We start from the raw sequence: 13,835 nt of genomic DNA, 5'->3' as shown, positions 1-13,835 counted from the left end.
TGGCCTGTCAGTCAACTTTCACTCTTTTCCCAGACAAGGCAATTTTGTTTGGATTTGGGGGATTTTTTGCAGCGATTGAGAACTAGTCAGGATGAACAAACTGTATATCTTACATAATCATATCATACACAATCTTCATCTCACAATTGTATTTATTTCATTATTTTCTTACTGTTTTTGTTAAAAGACATTTTCATTTATTTCATTTTCAATAATAAGAAACAACAACTGCATCTTTTAAAATCAAGATTTTCCTTTTTATTGAAAACTTGGCCAGTATTCTGTACAGCAGAGAGGGTGTGCGATGCACAGGGGCAAGAAGCAGGGCATCATACCCTGAGCCGAGAATCAAGTGTGTAACACAGCAAGACAGCGCTGTCTTCCTCTTTGGTGTTTGGCAGAGGACTGAAGTGAGGGACTTTAAAAAGGGGAGAAAAGGGGGGAAAGCAAAGCTCAGCCCGTGGGGGAGAAAGAGGACAGATGAGACGGAGACGAATGGAGGGTGGTCCAGCTGGTGCAGATCCAGATCCTCACCCTTCCCCTCGCTGCGTTAGATCCTAGACCGTTAAAGGTACCGAGGTAAGGCCTCAGACATCTCTCCCCCTCTCCCTCTTCCGCCGCCTCTCTCCCTCACTTCCGCTCTTTCTCTTTCTCTCCTTCCCTGAGCCTCACTTGCTGGCCATGGTGTAGCAGCCCTGTTGGTGCCACTGCATGTCACGGATACGCCTCACGGACTGGAACTGGGGGTGGCGGGCGCCGAACTCGTTGAAGTGCCTGAACTCGCCCTTCTCCAGCAGGTACTGGCTTCCGCGGTATCCGGGGAACTGGTATCCCACCCAGCTAGGGAGAAAAAGCCAAGGGGAAAAACAAGTCAGCACGGGTTTCGCTTCATCGGGCCATTTGCAAAGCGCCGTGCACTCACGTTCCACAGCTGACAATGATGCTGGCCACTCTGTCGGTGAAGCCGTAGGAGAACAGGCTGGGAACGTCGTCGTCCATGATCTCCATCTTGCGGCCCTTGAACTCTCCGACCTCGTACAGGCAGATCTTGTGCTTCTCGGGGTCCTGAAAGCGAGACGAAACCAGGGAGAAAGAAAAAAGAAACGGTCAAGGGGGGGCAGTCAAAAGCAAAAAAGGGGAACTCGAGTGTTTCTTTTTCCTTTTGTACCATTCTGACGGGCCTGAAGGACAGCAGGTAGTCGTTCTTCTGGCAGTTGCTCCAGGAGTCCCAGCGAGGATACTCTCCCTTCTCCAGGATGTACATCTCACCGCAGAAGTTCATCTGCTCGTATCCCACGAAGCTGCAGATGATCATGAAGTATCATGAAGTATCCATGCAAAGACGCGTGATTCAACTGAATATGTATAATAACATACATATATATATATAAATTCTTAGACTTACGGTCCGCACTCAACGCGCAGGGAGCGCACGCGGTCCATGCCCATCTCACACACATTCATGCACTCGTTGCTGATCTCGATCATGCGACCCTGGAAGTTCTCCTGGTCGAACACGTACATCTGGAAGGGCGCAAATGCACGCAGATGAGTCAGTACGACCCCAGCGAAGGTTCCGTGGTATGACACACTGAGTCCATCCCATTATCAGTGTGAGAGACACCCACCTTGTAGGCCATCATTCCCATCTCGGACTTCTTGCTCTGAGCAGCCTTCCCATCGGTCTGGGAAGAAGTCTTGGACTTATCTCCACTGGACATGATTGCTGTGTGGAGAGAAAAAAGCAGTGAGGATGGATATCCAGATGTAACGAGTAGAGTATCGAGATAGAGGAAAGAGATCGGACAGATACAGAATAATCTGTATACTTTGGTCTGATCTATGTCTATTTGTGCACCTTACCTGTGTGCGTGTGCGATGCCTACGACAAGCCTCACTCAAAGTGTGTGCGACTCGGAGTGCGCCCTTGCCTTTTATACGCTGGCGCCCATGGGAGAGGGATTAGGGGGAGAGAAACAAACCTGCTGAGGTCAGAGACGGCAAACAAAAGAAAGCCCTCATCATCAGAGAGGGACAGACAGGGAGGAGGGGGCGGAGCCAGAGGACTGACACCCTGAAGCTGGACACCAGACCGAGGACCAGTTACTAACGGAACTAATGAAACACAACACTCACACGTTAGTGATGGAAACTAACCCACAAGCATTTAGATACGTATTTCAGTTTCTTTGTACTCCTTTTAACATAACAATCCACGTATTTAAAGTATAAACTAGTGCAATGATTGCATACAATACCCTGAGATATTTCATTCATTGATTCATATAAAGGTAGTAAGAAAAACATGTGATTACAGTACACCTAGGTAGGGTAGGGTAAACACTGATGTTAAGGCTACATGTTTCCACATAGTCAGTGAGTGTGATCGTGTGAGATAAACGTTTTCTTTTCCTCTGGAAGATCTAAACGGCACAAATAATAGAAGATTTACAGGATATGCTTTTTACATCCAAACAAAATCTGAGTTGATACATGAGGCTGGAACCTTCATTGGAACTGATGCATTCAGTGCACACACACTGATTCAGCTTGTAGTAAAACATCTGCGTGCCAAGAACATTACTAAAATTATACTGTCTCTATCCCTTCTACACACTTATTCGGATCCACCCTGTTACCCATTCCTCCCATGTGCCCCGTGCGGTGCCTCACTGCTGCGCCGTTAATCCCCTCATTCTCCACCCCGATCCCGGCCCTTTGTGCCTGGACACGCGCTGGACTGCTGACCGGGGTGCGAACATGCCGGAGTGCCTTTGTGCCACAGCAGCGGCACTGTGGGATCTGCTGAGCTGGCCTGAAGCAGCGCGGACAACAGCATCCAACGGCCACGCGGCCGCGCGCCCCTCGCCCAATCGCGCCACCGCTGTGCCAAAGCGGGTGGTGGAGTCGGAGCCACGGAGACGCGCGCCGCCATGCGCGCTCCTCGAGCGTCGGTATAAAACTGAAGCGCCAGGTTCCGTTCAAGCTCTACGCGAGGCAGGTTGTGGGCGCGTGCCACTTTCGAGCTCTTCCAATAAAGTACCGATCTAGGTAAGGACTCATCTCTGCTCTCAACACAGCTCACGGTCAGACGGACAGGTGCACACCTGAAACACCAGAAGCACTTTCTGAAACACTCGCACCACATTTTAATCACAATTGTATTTCATACTTCTTGTTCTTTTTTTTTTAAACCTCGAAAATGTAGATCAACTGTTGGTTTCGTGGTGGAAATTCACCAGCAAAGTGTTTACACACTGGGACAAACATAAAAAGATGTATTTAGCTCCTGAGCCATTTAAACTGTAAATGCCGACAGCCTTCTTTTACCTCTTTGCCTCCTTGTGTTTTCTTGTGCGCTTTGGGTGACTTTGCTTTGTCCTCGTTTGACCATCAGGAGTAAAGATGTACAGAACTACAAGGTCCCCAATGATGCAGCCGCTGGTCAACTCAGGAATGGGCATGGCTCCTTTCTTCAAGGTAAACACACACACACACGCACACACAAATTATGCTACCATTCTGCAATAGTGAAAGGTAACGCAGGGGGAAACTATAGAACCGTAATACCAATTGAATCCCCTCCCCTGCTCCTCCCCATCAGGTGACCGTGTTCGAGCAGGAGCATTTCCAGGGCAAGTGCCAGGAGTTCACCTCCGAGTGCTGCAACATTCAGGATTGTGGACTGGACAACATCCGCTCCATCCGGGTGGAGAGCGGAGCGTGAGTGTCTTACTCTTTCTCTGGTAAAATGAATGATGATGGTATAAACCTAACCCATCCCAAACAAGAGGGGGAGAGGAGGGGAAATGTGAGGAAGCTTCCAGCACAAATGGAGCCACATGGCCTTTGTGCTGTTGAAATGAGACTCCACCAATTGCTTCTGCTTCACAAGTCATCGTCTTCAAAATATCAAAAGACCCAAAGTGAAGTGCTCTCTCACTCTCTCCCTGAAAAGCTGGGTGGGCTTCGAGCACCACGACTTCCAGGGCCAGCAATTCATCCTGGAGAGAGGCGAGTACCCCCACTGGGACGCGTACAGCGGCTCCCTCTCCTACCACGTGGAGCGCCTCATGTCCCTGCGCCCCATCTACTGCGCCGTGAGTGCACCCTGTTATCTTACCTCAGATGGTTGTATTGCTGCTGGGGGAGGGAGGGTTGGGAAGGGGTGTGGCAGGTCCTCATATCCAACTGTTGCTCTATTTCCCCTACAGTCCCACCAGAGCAGTCGCATGGTGATCTTCGAGAAGGAGAACTTCATGGGCCGCAGCGCGGAGATCAGTGATGACTACCCCTCCCTGCAGGCCATGGGCTGGATGATGCCCGAGGTTGGATCCATGCACGTGCAGTGCGGCGCGTAAGTTACACTCTTTTTCCCCCACTTTTATTTCTTGGGAAATAAAAAAAACCAGTCCCGCTGACTATTAGTCTCCTTCTCCTGCAGCTTCGTGTGCTACCAGCACCCTGGCTACAGGGGCCAGCAGTACATCATGGAGTGCGAGAGACACAGCGGAGACTACCAGCACTGGAGGAACTGGGGGTCCCACTGTCAGACCCCCCAGATCCAGTCCATCAGGCGCATCCAGCACTGAGGGGGCGACAGGCCCGAGGCAGCGGCTCCCCTCGCTTCACCCGTAAAAGTGCGATAAGAGACAATATCGCGCAGCTGAAGCACAGGGAAACCCACGCGCCGACGGAACAGACACTCACACACTAGTGTCTTTTTATTTGGTTTAGAGGTTTCCACACACACCGCACACACACTTGCGCTGTACTTGTCCCCCAAAGGCGGAGCGGTTCGTCAGTGAGCCGGAATCGAACCCTGGAGGGGAGACTAGGCTCCGGGAGAAACCCCTCGAGTGTCCTCAGTGCAGCTCAGATGTGTCATGATGTCGTGTGTGGGCGGTTGAAAACTAATAAACTCATTTTCACTTCATGTATTCTGGTTTTATTAGAAGCGTGTGTGTGTGTGTGTGTGTGTGTGCGTGTGTGCGTAATGAATAGAGCAGGTCATGTATGTAAAATAATGAAACCCGGTCAAACCAACTTTTTACAGTTTACTGAGGGGGTGACAGTTAAAACGTAGTAACTTTACTATGTGAACCTTACTGATTCAATGTGCTCAATGACGCAATCGACATATTGCAAGTGAAGTTAAGGACCGGATAAGGGATGAAAAAGGTTATCATTCATCCCAAAGACATACAGTATTTTTACTGGCATGGTGCTTGAAGATAAATCTCAGGTAAAAACATGCAAACAGAAACATTTTCAGGAATCGCCTGTCAGTGGAACGCCTCCATCCTTGGTGCCTGTCAACCATCTTCATAATGACCTTAATTATTAATCATTAAAATTACATCATCATGGCTAAAAACAAGTTTTGTGAGGTCACACTGACCTTTCACCCCCAGAATTGAACACGTATTTTAAACTCCTCATCTACAGAACAAAGCTGCTGCAGGAAGTACAGAAGTAGGATTTTTTTAATGAGACTCAAAAGTGCTCCAAGGAACATGAACAGGAAAAACTTGAGAGTAAAAACATGTACGAGTTGTGGCCCAACAGAAGATGACGCCATTCATCAAATTTACAACCAAAACAGTCACATTCTAGTAAAACATTTAACGTGATTTATTGACTGGGCGGTTAGTGTTGTTTTCAACACTCGACTGTTAAAACAAACTTTGCAGAAAATATCTGCTCAACAATTGCAAATTACTGGATTTAGCAGTAACAACTTTGAAAATGTTCACATGAAATAAACGGCTAAATATCTAAATACAAAGAGATCTATCTGCGAATGATTGTCTGTCATTTTAACTCAAGAGCTTAAACCCACTTAAACTAAAACTACGTTGGCTCTGTACGGATTAAAGGGTCTTTGCATCTATGCATTATACTGCATATCTTACCCGTAAGTCTCTAAACAATGTAAATCTCTGGTTGTACACAGAGATGAAGACAATAAAACACGGAACACGTTCATGCTGAAATAAAAAAATGATAACATCCAACACTAAACCTGACCTTTAACCTACGGCGTTGAGCCATTTTTTTTTTCTCAACTGCATAAAATGGAGTAGAAAAAAGAGTGGAAGCGAGTGGCGCTGACGTTAGAGCACCTCTTTACTCAAAGAGCCTTTCCTCAGACGACATCGATGTCCTCGTCTCCGTCCTCCTCTTCGCCTTCCGACGACCAGTTGATGAGGACCGGCTCGGGCACAGGGACGGAGGCGCCAATCACGTCCACGTCCTCGTCCTCTTCCCAGCCCCCCGCCGACGGCACGCTCTCCTCCCGCGCTGAACGCACATGGGGGGAAACGGGAGGCGCCTCACTGACAAAGCGAGTCGCCGCTTTTCCGCTGTGGCAGCGGTCGTCCTCGGGGACTCCGTCCACATCCGGCGTCTCCGCCTGCTCGTCCGTCGAACCGTCCTCGGCTTGTCCGAGCTTCGCCTCGCTCTCGCTCTGCTCCCCTGCTGGCAAGCGGCATCTGACGGCTTGCGGGGCCTCCTGCGTCTCTCTGGCGGACGGAACGCTCGCTGCGGAGGTTTCAGGCACCCGAGGCGCCGAATGCTCGGAGCGGATCCTCTTGATGCCGCTGGACTCGTCATCCTCTTCCTCTGCTTCCCTTTTCCCTACCCCCTTTGCGACTCCCTCGGCATGTTCTTTGTCGCGTCTCTCTCGGTTCTTCTCGAGCTGCTCAATCGTCGGCGATGAACTCTCGGCATGAGACAAGCTGAGGAGTAGTACTTCTTTATTGGCGTTGTCTGGACAGCAGTTTGGTTTACCCTCTGGGCGTCCCCGCCTAATCCGACATGGCTCCTTGAGTACGGACAAACTCCTCTGTTAATCAAATGAAGACAAATACAATGAAAATATGAATGTCTACAGGAATGTCAAAAGCTCTGAGAAGCTGAACTGAAACTCGGATGTGCTTTGAGCTCAATGCTAATGTCATTATGCTAACAATGTCTGAACAAAATCGGACGTGTCGCTTTGTTAGGTTGTCCAATCTAGTAAAAAAAACATTTTTAAAGTACAAAACTCACTGTGCCATGTGCGCCTGTTAACCTGCTCCTGATTGGGTAAGTCTTTATGATCAAGGAGTCTTGCGGGTATTTCACTGACGAGGAACCGGCCTTTGCTTTTGTAGGACTCTGAAAGAACACAAACACACACACTGACAAACCATTTGATAGCATCGCTCCGCGGCTGTTCAAATCCGAGGTAACCGCGGTATTAATAGCGTGCGGTCATTGCTCGACAGATGGTGACAGCAGACGTCGTCGAGAGGCTTTTAGCGGAAGGGTTGTTAAGAGAAGTTCGTCACCTTGATTTCCGGACAGCTGAGTTTGTGCAGTATGACCCGGTCTGGCAGCGGGCCGCTCCTCTCCAGTTTCACCACGGGAAGCTGCCGCAGCTGCTCGTCCCTCCGGGCGGCGGCGGCAGCGGCATCTGCGGCGCTCAAAGCCGCCAGCTTCCCTGCCCGCTTTCTCTCCCGTGAGAACGGGTACTTGTTTTTTTTCCACCTCCTCCGTTTATTTGCCGCCGCTCTTATCACCTGTGCCTCCTCGGTATTTTTGGGAGGCGTGGCCTGGCAGCTCTCCCCACCCTCCTCTTCCGCCGCCCTCGCAGTGCAGCTGTCGACATGCTGCTCGAAGGACTGAAGGAAGTGCTCCAGCATCTCGCTCAGCTCTCCCTCGCCTTGTTGCTGCAGAACCGGTTGCTCGCCGTCTTCTCTTGCTTTAGCCGTAACCCGCGTGGACCCGTGGAGACCCCGACTTGGGGCTCGCGTGCGTCCTTTGTTTTGGACCGAGGTATCACCACAGGTGGAGTAACCGCCGCCAACCGCTGGTGCAGGATGTGGAGTGCTGTTGCTGATGGGTAAAATGTCCAGGCCCATCATCACTTCCTCCAGGAGACGATCAAAGTGTTCTGGCTGCTCCTCATTGGGGGGGGGAGCCGGAGGAGGGAGGCACAAGGATGGAGGACGGGTGGAGGCTGCGGGTGAGGGAGAAGGGCAAGAAAAGGAAACGGATGCTGCTGGTTTGGTCCTTGCCCTCCTCGCCGTGGCAACAGGATGACCATCCTGTAACCGGGGAGAAGGGGAATTCATTTACAACTCAACACATCAAAGAGCAGAGGTACAAAGATCTCTTTGTATGTGTTTTCTGCAGCGAGTAAACACTAAGAATGTGATATGAATCACATTGTTATTATCCTCTTTATCAGGACCTCAGTACTCAACAGATCAGTTACAGTTTGTCCTGATAGAAGTATTCTAACCATTACACATTTGATAATAGTGTGTCATTTATCCAGAAACTCCTACATAATATTACATATTCAGTTATGGTTACAGACCATCTACAACTCTCCACATTCTAATTTGACGTGATTCTTTAGCATTGTTATTGTTTTTCGTTAAACTTCAATATAAATGTATTTATAAACATTACATATATATACATATATATCCCCACCCTTGTTTCTTTCCCAAATTCATTTCAATAAGTAAAAAGCTGTTAAAATCTTTAATAATCTGTTTGTTGAAATTACCTCATTTTTATATTTAGTTCATGTTGTCGTGCCATGTTTTCATTCACCTGGTTAAACTTCTGCGTGTTGCTTCCTTCTCCTCTTCTTCCTCCTCCTCCTCTTCCTCCTCCTGCTCCCCCACACTCGCTGTTGGTCAACACGTCTCCACTCTGGCTAAACTCCCACACTTTTCCGCGCCTTCTTCTCGTCTTGGTCGACCTCAGCAGCTCTCTGGTCTTCAGGTTCAGCTTCCTGCCCACGGCCCCTCCCCCCTGACCCGCTCTGGACGGCCCTGACCTCTGCAGGAAAACCTTGTGCAGCCTGCTCACCCCCACTTCCTGCAAGTCCACTGTCTGCGCAAACCCTCCTCTCCCTCCCGCTTTGGCTCGTGGTCTCCTGGCTCTCCTCTCACCCGTCCCAGTCCTCCTGGCGCCTCCCTGCCCAGCACCCCGCCTCCTCCTAGCTCGCCCTCCAACAAAGCACCCCCCCTCCTCCTCCTCCATGTCCGGGTTCAGGAAGTAGCTGATGTATCCTGGGATGTTGCCTTCAAACTGCTCCAACCACTTGTCCCCCCTTTCTTTCGCTGCTGTGACATCACTGGCGGCTCCTTGAGTGCCAGCCCACAAGCTCTGAAGGTCAACGGGGCCTGTGGCCACATGGCTGGAGTACAGAAGAGGGGCCGTTGGGTCCAAGGTGTGCGGCGGCGCCCCGAAAGGGAGTCCAGCTCCTGTGGGGTTCGCGAAAGCAGATGGAGGAGGGTGCATTTGGTTTTCATCTGGTGGGTAGATGAGGGAAATGGGGATGTAGGGAATTTGAGGGAGAGCCAGATGGGAATCACCTTGTCCTAAACCCTGGAAGGCGGCCATATCGATGGTCTCAAATGAGGCTGCGGTGTGCGACGGAGGATCGGAATCTACTTGCAACGCTTCCGTCTGAGTCCACGTGTCTCTTTTACCGTTTGACGGCGTCTCTTTCCACAGGTAGACACTCCCGTCTGTCACTTCTCTCGTCCACCTGCCGTCTTTCCCTTCATTCCTCCCGGGCGCCTCCGTCTGCGCACTCATCCCTGTGCGCCGGCCTTCGTCGCATCGGCCCTCACCGCGTCTTTCTTTTGTGACCTCCACCAGCCCGTGGATGCCCAGCTTGGCGGCAGCCAAAACAGCCTGTTGCTTCTCCTCCTCCCCACCCTCCCCTGCCATCTCTCCACAGTACAGCAGCCGGACCACGTTGAGCAGAGTGCAGGCGCCGAGAGCCCGAAACTCCAGGAGCCGGCTCTGACCCGCGGGGAGCGGCGGCGCCGAGGACAGAGCGGAGGAGATGTGGGGGCTGATGGCTGAGAGGATACAACTGTGCGCTGGAACCGATACACCTGGAAGGAAAGGGCCGACGTCAGGAGCTTTGACAAATAAGTAAAGCAGCGAGATGATGTAATCTAAACTAAGTGGGTGTATAGGAGGCCACGCGGTGCGCATGAGATGGAGCCGTGTGTTCACACCTTCTGTTTTGAGCAGAGTGTCACAGAACTGGCTGCCCTGTTGCTGTCTCTGCAGCTCGGCGAGGAGGAGGGCTTGGAACCCCGGTTTTTGGTAGCACCACATCTTCCCGTTACCTTCAGAGGAGGATGAATTAATAAAGATTGGGAAAGATTTGCAGATTTTGCAGAAAATACGTCAAACAAACGTAACCCAAGACCTTCAATTAGAGATTAAATATAAATTCCATACACTTAAATACTATCCAATGAATATAAAATGACATAAGCTTGCTCTGTGTTAAATTGATGGGATATCATGACTGGGATCTTCTCTGTGTTTTAAACACATTATTTTCTTGAATACATAGAAAAACTGCACATTGTCACCAACAATGATGAACAGAATATGGAGGTTTTTATTATCGCAGTCCTCTCATCATACATATGATAAATTGAGATGTTGTACTTATTTTATTTGTATTTGAATGTGTATACTATTATACTTAGTACTGTAACTATATTTAGATGTACTTTCATGGCCTAACGTTAAATTCGTATCTGGGAGGAGAACCGTATGATTAATAACGTCACATTTTGCACATTAAACGTTAAGTTAATCGAACAATTAGTAGTGGTATTAGAAGGCTTAGTTTGTGTCTTCCATGACAGTGGATTGATAGTATAGTTATCAAGGACCACTCAAAGGTTAAAACAAAAACTCCTGCGTTAACGTTTGAAGTTATCGCTAATGCTAATCTGCACACCTGCGGGTTAGCATGACTGCTAGCAGCCAGCTAGCACTGCAAAAGACAACGGCCCAGAGCATGGAGGAGTAAACTAGTCGCACATGAGACCAGCTGTGAGTTAACATGCATCAACATTCACCTTATCGACTATTAATAAACATCCGAAAGCAACCGGAGCAGTTCGAACTACTTTGTGTCGGCTGGCGGTCACGGCGTTACACATAAACGCGGGCAGGTGACGGACCTCGGTTTCACTCACCGTCTCAACGCTCCCTATAAAATCCGTTCATACGTCAAAGAAATAACATTGGTTTTGTTCAACGTTGGTGTACGTCAAAGTAACATTAACAGAAAATACTGTATTTATTTTTCTCTTGATTTCTTCTGTCCGTTTTGAATAGGTCATCCACAGGTCAACGTGATCAAGTAGAAACGGTACACTGTCGTATATCGCTCCGCCACCAGGGGGCGGGCCTCTCCCCCGCACGGCAACTGTCAGTCAAAGACACTCAAGAGTAAAGAGTTTTCCTTCTACTACTTTTGTCTTCGCCTTAAAATATTATCATCTGGCCCTGTTAATTTAACAGTAGTGGAAAGTATAATTTCCTCAAGTACTAAACTTGAGGTAATAGTATAATCTTGGTCATTTCCATTTTATGCTATTTTACAGTTCTACACTATAATTTGTTGCCAAATGCATTTTTACATCTCTACTACTTACTTCAAAGCTTCTAAATAATCCAACAGTATACAATCATTTATAGTATTAACAAAAATGAATTAAAATTAGCACCCGGCTTTTACTTTATGTGTAATTCAATTTGATTAAGCATAGTTTCAACACTGTGAATTTGCTACTTTAATCCTGAAAAGAGTTTGCTTTTGAAGGACAAAGTGTAACATATTTCTTATATTTCAATACATTTTGGGAGCAATATGGCACGACCTCCACAAACCTCAGTAACCATAACGTTATACTATCACTGTAGCACTGTCCATTACGTGAGACACAATAAACCATAATGTATCCATTGTTTTCACCCAACTGGTTGAGATTTTATTTGAGGTAAACCATTTTAATGAACGACTTCCCACTCTCTAGTCCGGTGAAATATGAATAAAAAAAATTAACCAGGTGTTATTTTTATCCACCTATATGTTGTCTGGAACACAGCTGCCAGGCCACCTGTCATCCCCGGCCCCTTTTCCAGCATCGGTGTCAACATATAGGATAGTATTACAGGCAGCTTAACGCGTTTATACTGTTATGTGCAAGTCTACATGTGAGAGATGACAAATGGCTTCCACATCAAACCATCTTTAAAGTAGTTTTTAATGCAACAGACAGTATTTGCTCAGTACAAAATAACCTCTATTGAGCCAATATGAGGTTTCAGCAGTCGGACTCGGTAAAGTCATTTGTAATACAATGTTTCCTCTGTTTGCATCATGGTGAAGCGAGAGTCATAACAGCAGGAATTTTGTAGAGAGAAGACTTTACAAGCTTCAGGGGAATAGCATTTGCTCTCTTCAACCGGTACAGACTCTGTATCAGGCCGCCACTACAGTTAAAAATCTTTAAAATGTTCCTTCAGAGACAAACTGCATTAACGAATTGCATCACAGTGAAATTGAAAAGGTTGTTGTGTGCACGTGGCTCAGGCTTACGCTGGAGGACACCGATGGATTTGGGTTCTTTTCTAACCCGTACCACGGCTTGTCCTGGGTTAAAAAGGACAGGCAGGAAAGGACACAGGAACTCATGATAAATGACTCAAAGAAAGTCCAAGAATCCTGCGGTCTGCTTCTAATAGCACTGAAACCTTCAGTACTCCCTGAAACTCATAGTTGCTCATATCCACAGAACATTTCCTCCTTTTTAGTGGTGAATAGTTCACATTGTCTTGTTGTCTCGCTGCAGTTCAAAGAGCACTTGTGCGATGGACGGGGAGGGGACCGGGCTCAAGTACTTGGAGGCCGTCGGGGAGTTCTTTTGGTCCGGAGCGGGCCGGGGCCAGCGCTCGTTGAACTTGGCAAAGAAGTGCGGGTCCTTGTAGGGCCCCCCAAAGACGATGGCCTGCATCAGGTAGACGAGGGCCACGACCATGAAGCTGATGAGGAGGAAGGGGATGAAGGGCTTGAGGTGGTGCCAGAACACAGAGACCCAGTAGCCGAGGCCGCCCAGCCCGCCCAGCCTGCCGGTGTGGGAGGTGTGGCGGGAGGAATCCGGGGCCGGGGTCCAGTCGGGGGACTCGTCATCGCATTTCGAAGAGGACGCACTGGGGACGCCGGGGGTCTCCATGAGTCTAGAGGTGCGGAACGAGCAGCTCTTTGCTCTCAAGTCACAGGTCCAGTTGTACTCATTTTACTCCATGAATCAGGTCACAAGAAAGAAAACTCGAGGCACTTACGTATACCCCCCCCCCACCTGAGTGGTGTGGTTTCCCACTGAGGTGGTTTTCTCACCAAAGGGGGCCGCTAAATTCCACCCAACTGTGATTCCTCTCTGAGCACACTTTGTATTCCTTGGTTTCCCCACCACGGTTCTCGCGTGCTGGAGTCAAACGTTGCTGCTTCTATTTGAGCTCGAGAGAGAAATCGAGAGGAAAGTGAAGAGCAGCGGAGGAGCCCTAAAATAGATGTGACAAGACACAGGGAGGGAGGGAGGGGTTGGGGGGGCTCAAATTTACAACACATTCAGTGACTAACTCCGACATAGACACCCTTGTCAGTTTTATTGCAGCCTTGGCAGGCGCAACCATTGGATTCTTATTGACTTACTTTACACTTCAGCTACATTGAGGTCATGTGTCAAAGCCCGCCCCAATGTCCACTCATCTCTCCCCCTTTTTACTACCACCGTTTTCCATGTGTGTTCATATACATGTTTCTCAACATGGAAATGCTGTCTCACTGCGACGAGTAACCAAGAACTGAATGAGTCATCCCTAAAGGGGCCATATGCTCTAATGTCTTACAGCAATACTCACATGCTGTGTATGTTTCAGGCGGTATTTGCGGTGTATTGTTTGATAGACAAACGCAAAGAAGTATTCGGGTCCTATGATCCATC

General features: G+C 48.6%; 3 protein-coding genes across 4 annotated transcripts; 1 reads left to right on the top strand and 2 right to left on the bottom strand.

Moving 5' to 3' along the window:
• Positions 1 to 31: 31 nt before the first annotated feature.
• On the bottom strand, positions 32 to 1,945 carry crybb1l1 (crystallin, beta B1, like 1). Of its 2 annotated transcripts, none has more exons than XM_037462435.2 (5): positions 1,864 to 1,945; positions 1,629 to 1,726; positions 1,406 to 1,524; positions 923 to 1,301; positions 32 to 840 (listed from the first exon to the last, which is right to left on the bottom strand). In XM_037462435.2, the coding sequence occupies exons 2-5, from the start codon at positions 1,719 to 1,721 to the stop codon at positions 715 to 717; spliced, it is 717 nt and encodes a 238-aa protein (XP_037318332.1). In that variant the 5' UTR covers positions 1,722 to 1,726; positions 1,864 to 1,945; the 3' UTR covers positions 32 to 714. The 2 variants fall into 2 exon arrangements, with proteins under 2 accessions (XP_037318332.1, XP_037318333.1); XM_037462436.2 differs by lacking the exon at positions 1,864 to 1,945 and having other exon boundaries at positions 923 to 1,065; positions 1,169 to 1,301; positions 1,629 to 1,748.
• A 998-nt stretch (positions 1,946 to 2,943) lies between these two features.
• Positions 2,944 to 4,893, top strand: LOC119211487 (beta-crystallin A1). The gene is made up of 6 exons (XM_037462438.2): positions 2,944 to 3,051; positions 3,398 to 3,480; positions 3,605 to 3,723; positions 3,959 to 4,100; positions 4,215 to 4,357; positions 4,445 to 4,893. The coding sequence occupies exons 2-6, from the start codon at positions 3,406 to 3,408 to the stop codon at positions 4,590 to 4,592; spliced, it is 627 nt and encodes a 208-aa protein (XP_037318335.1). The 5' UTR covers positions 2,944 to 3,051; positions 3,398 to 3,405; the 3' UTR covers positions 4,593 to 4,893.
• A 181-nt stretch (positions 4,894 to 5,074) lies between these two features.
• LOC119211550 (uncharacterized) lies at positions 5,075 to 11,348 on the bottom strand. The gene is made up of 5 exons (XM_037462538.2): positions 10,038 to 11,348; positions 8,611 to 9,911; positions 7,335 to 8,093; positions 7,054 to 7,161; positions 5,075 to 6,847 (listed from the first exon to the last, which is right to left on the bottom strand). Exons 1-5 carry the CDS (start codon positions 10,138 to 10,140, stop codon positions 6,149 to 6,151), a joined length of 2,970 nt encoding a protein of 989 aa, XP_037318435.2. The 5' UTR covers positions 10,141 to 11,348; the 3' UTR covers positions 5,075 to 6,148.
• Between the last annotated feature and the right edge of the window lie 2,487 nt (positions 11,349 to 13,835).

The sequence above is a fragment of the Pungitius pungitius genome, chromosome 2 (genome assembly GCF_949316345.1).
Source record: "Pungitius pungitius chromosome 2, fPunPun2.1, whole genome shotgun sequence".
NCBI classification, from domain to species: Eukaryota; Metazoa; Chordata; class Actinopteri; order Perciformes; family Gasterosteidae; genus Pungitius; species Pungitius pungitius.
This window is presented reverse-complemented; position numbering and strand designations above follow the sequence as displayed.

Excerpts from the sequence above, each read along its gene's own strand:
- crybb1l1 (XM_037462435.2), bottom strand. The coding sequence starts at position 1,721 with ATGTCCAGTGGAGATAAGTCCAAGACTTCTTCCCAGACCGATGGGAAG. Across the intron at positions 1,302-1,405 it reads CTGCGCGTTGAGTGCGGACC|CTTCGTGGGATACGAGCAGA; the intron begins GTAAGTCTAAGA and ends GATCATCTGCAG. Across the intron at positions 841-922 it reads ATCATTGTCAGCTGTGGAAC|CTGGGTGGGATACCAGTTCC; the intron begins GTGAGTGCACGG and ends TTTTCTCCCTAG.
- LOC119211487 (XM_037462438.2), top strand. The coding sequence starts at position 3,406 with ATGTACAGAACTACAAGGTCCCCAATGATGCAGCCGCTGGTCAACTCA. Across the intron at positions 3,481-3,604 it reads GCATGGCTCCTTTCTTCAAG|GTGACCGTGTTCGAGCAGGA; the intron begins GTAAACACACAC and ends CCTCCCCATCAG. Across the intron at positions 4,101-4,214 it reads TGCGCCCCATCTACTGCGCC|TCCCACCAGAGCAGTCGCAT; the intron begins GTGAGTGCACCC and ends TTTCCCCTACAG.
- LOC119211550 (XM_037462538.2), bottom strand. The coding sequence starts at position 10,140 with ATGTGGTGCTACCAAAAACCGGGGTTCCAAGCCCTCCTCCTCGCCGAG. Across the intron at positions 9,912-10,037 it reads CACTCTGCTCAAAACAGAAG|GTGTATCGGTTCCAGCGCAC; the intron begins GTGTGAACACAC and ends CTTTCCTTCCAG. Across the intron at positions 6,848-7,053 it reads TAACAGGCGCACATGGCACA|AGGAGTTTGTCCGTACTCAA; the intron begins GTGAGTTTTGTA and ends TTTGATTAACAG.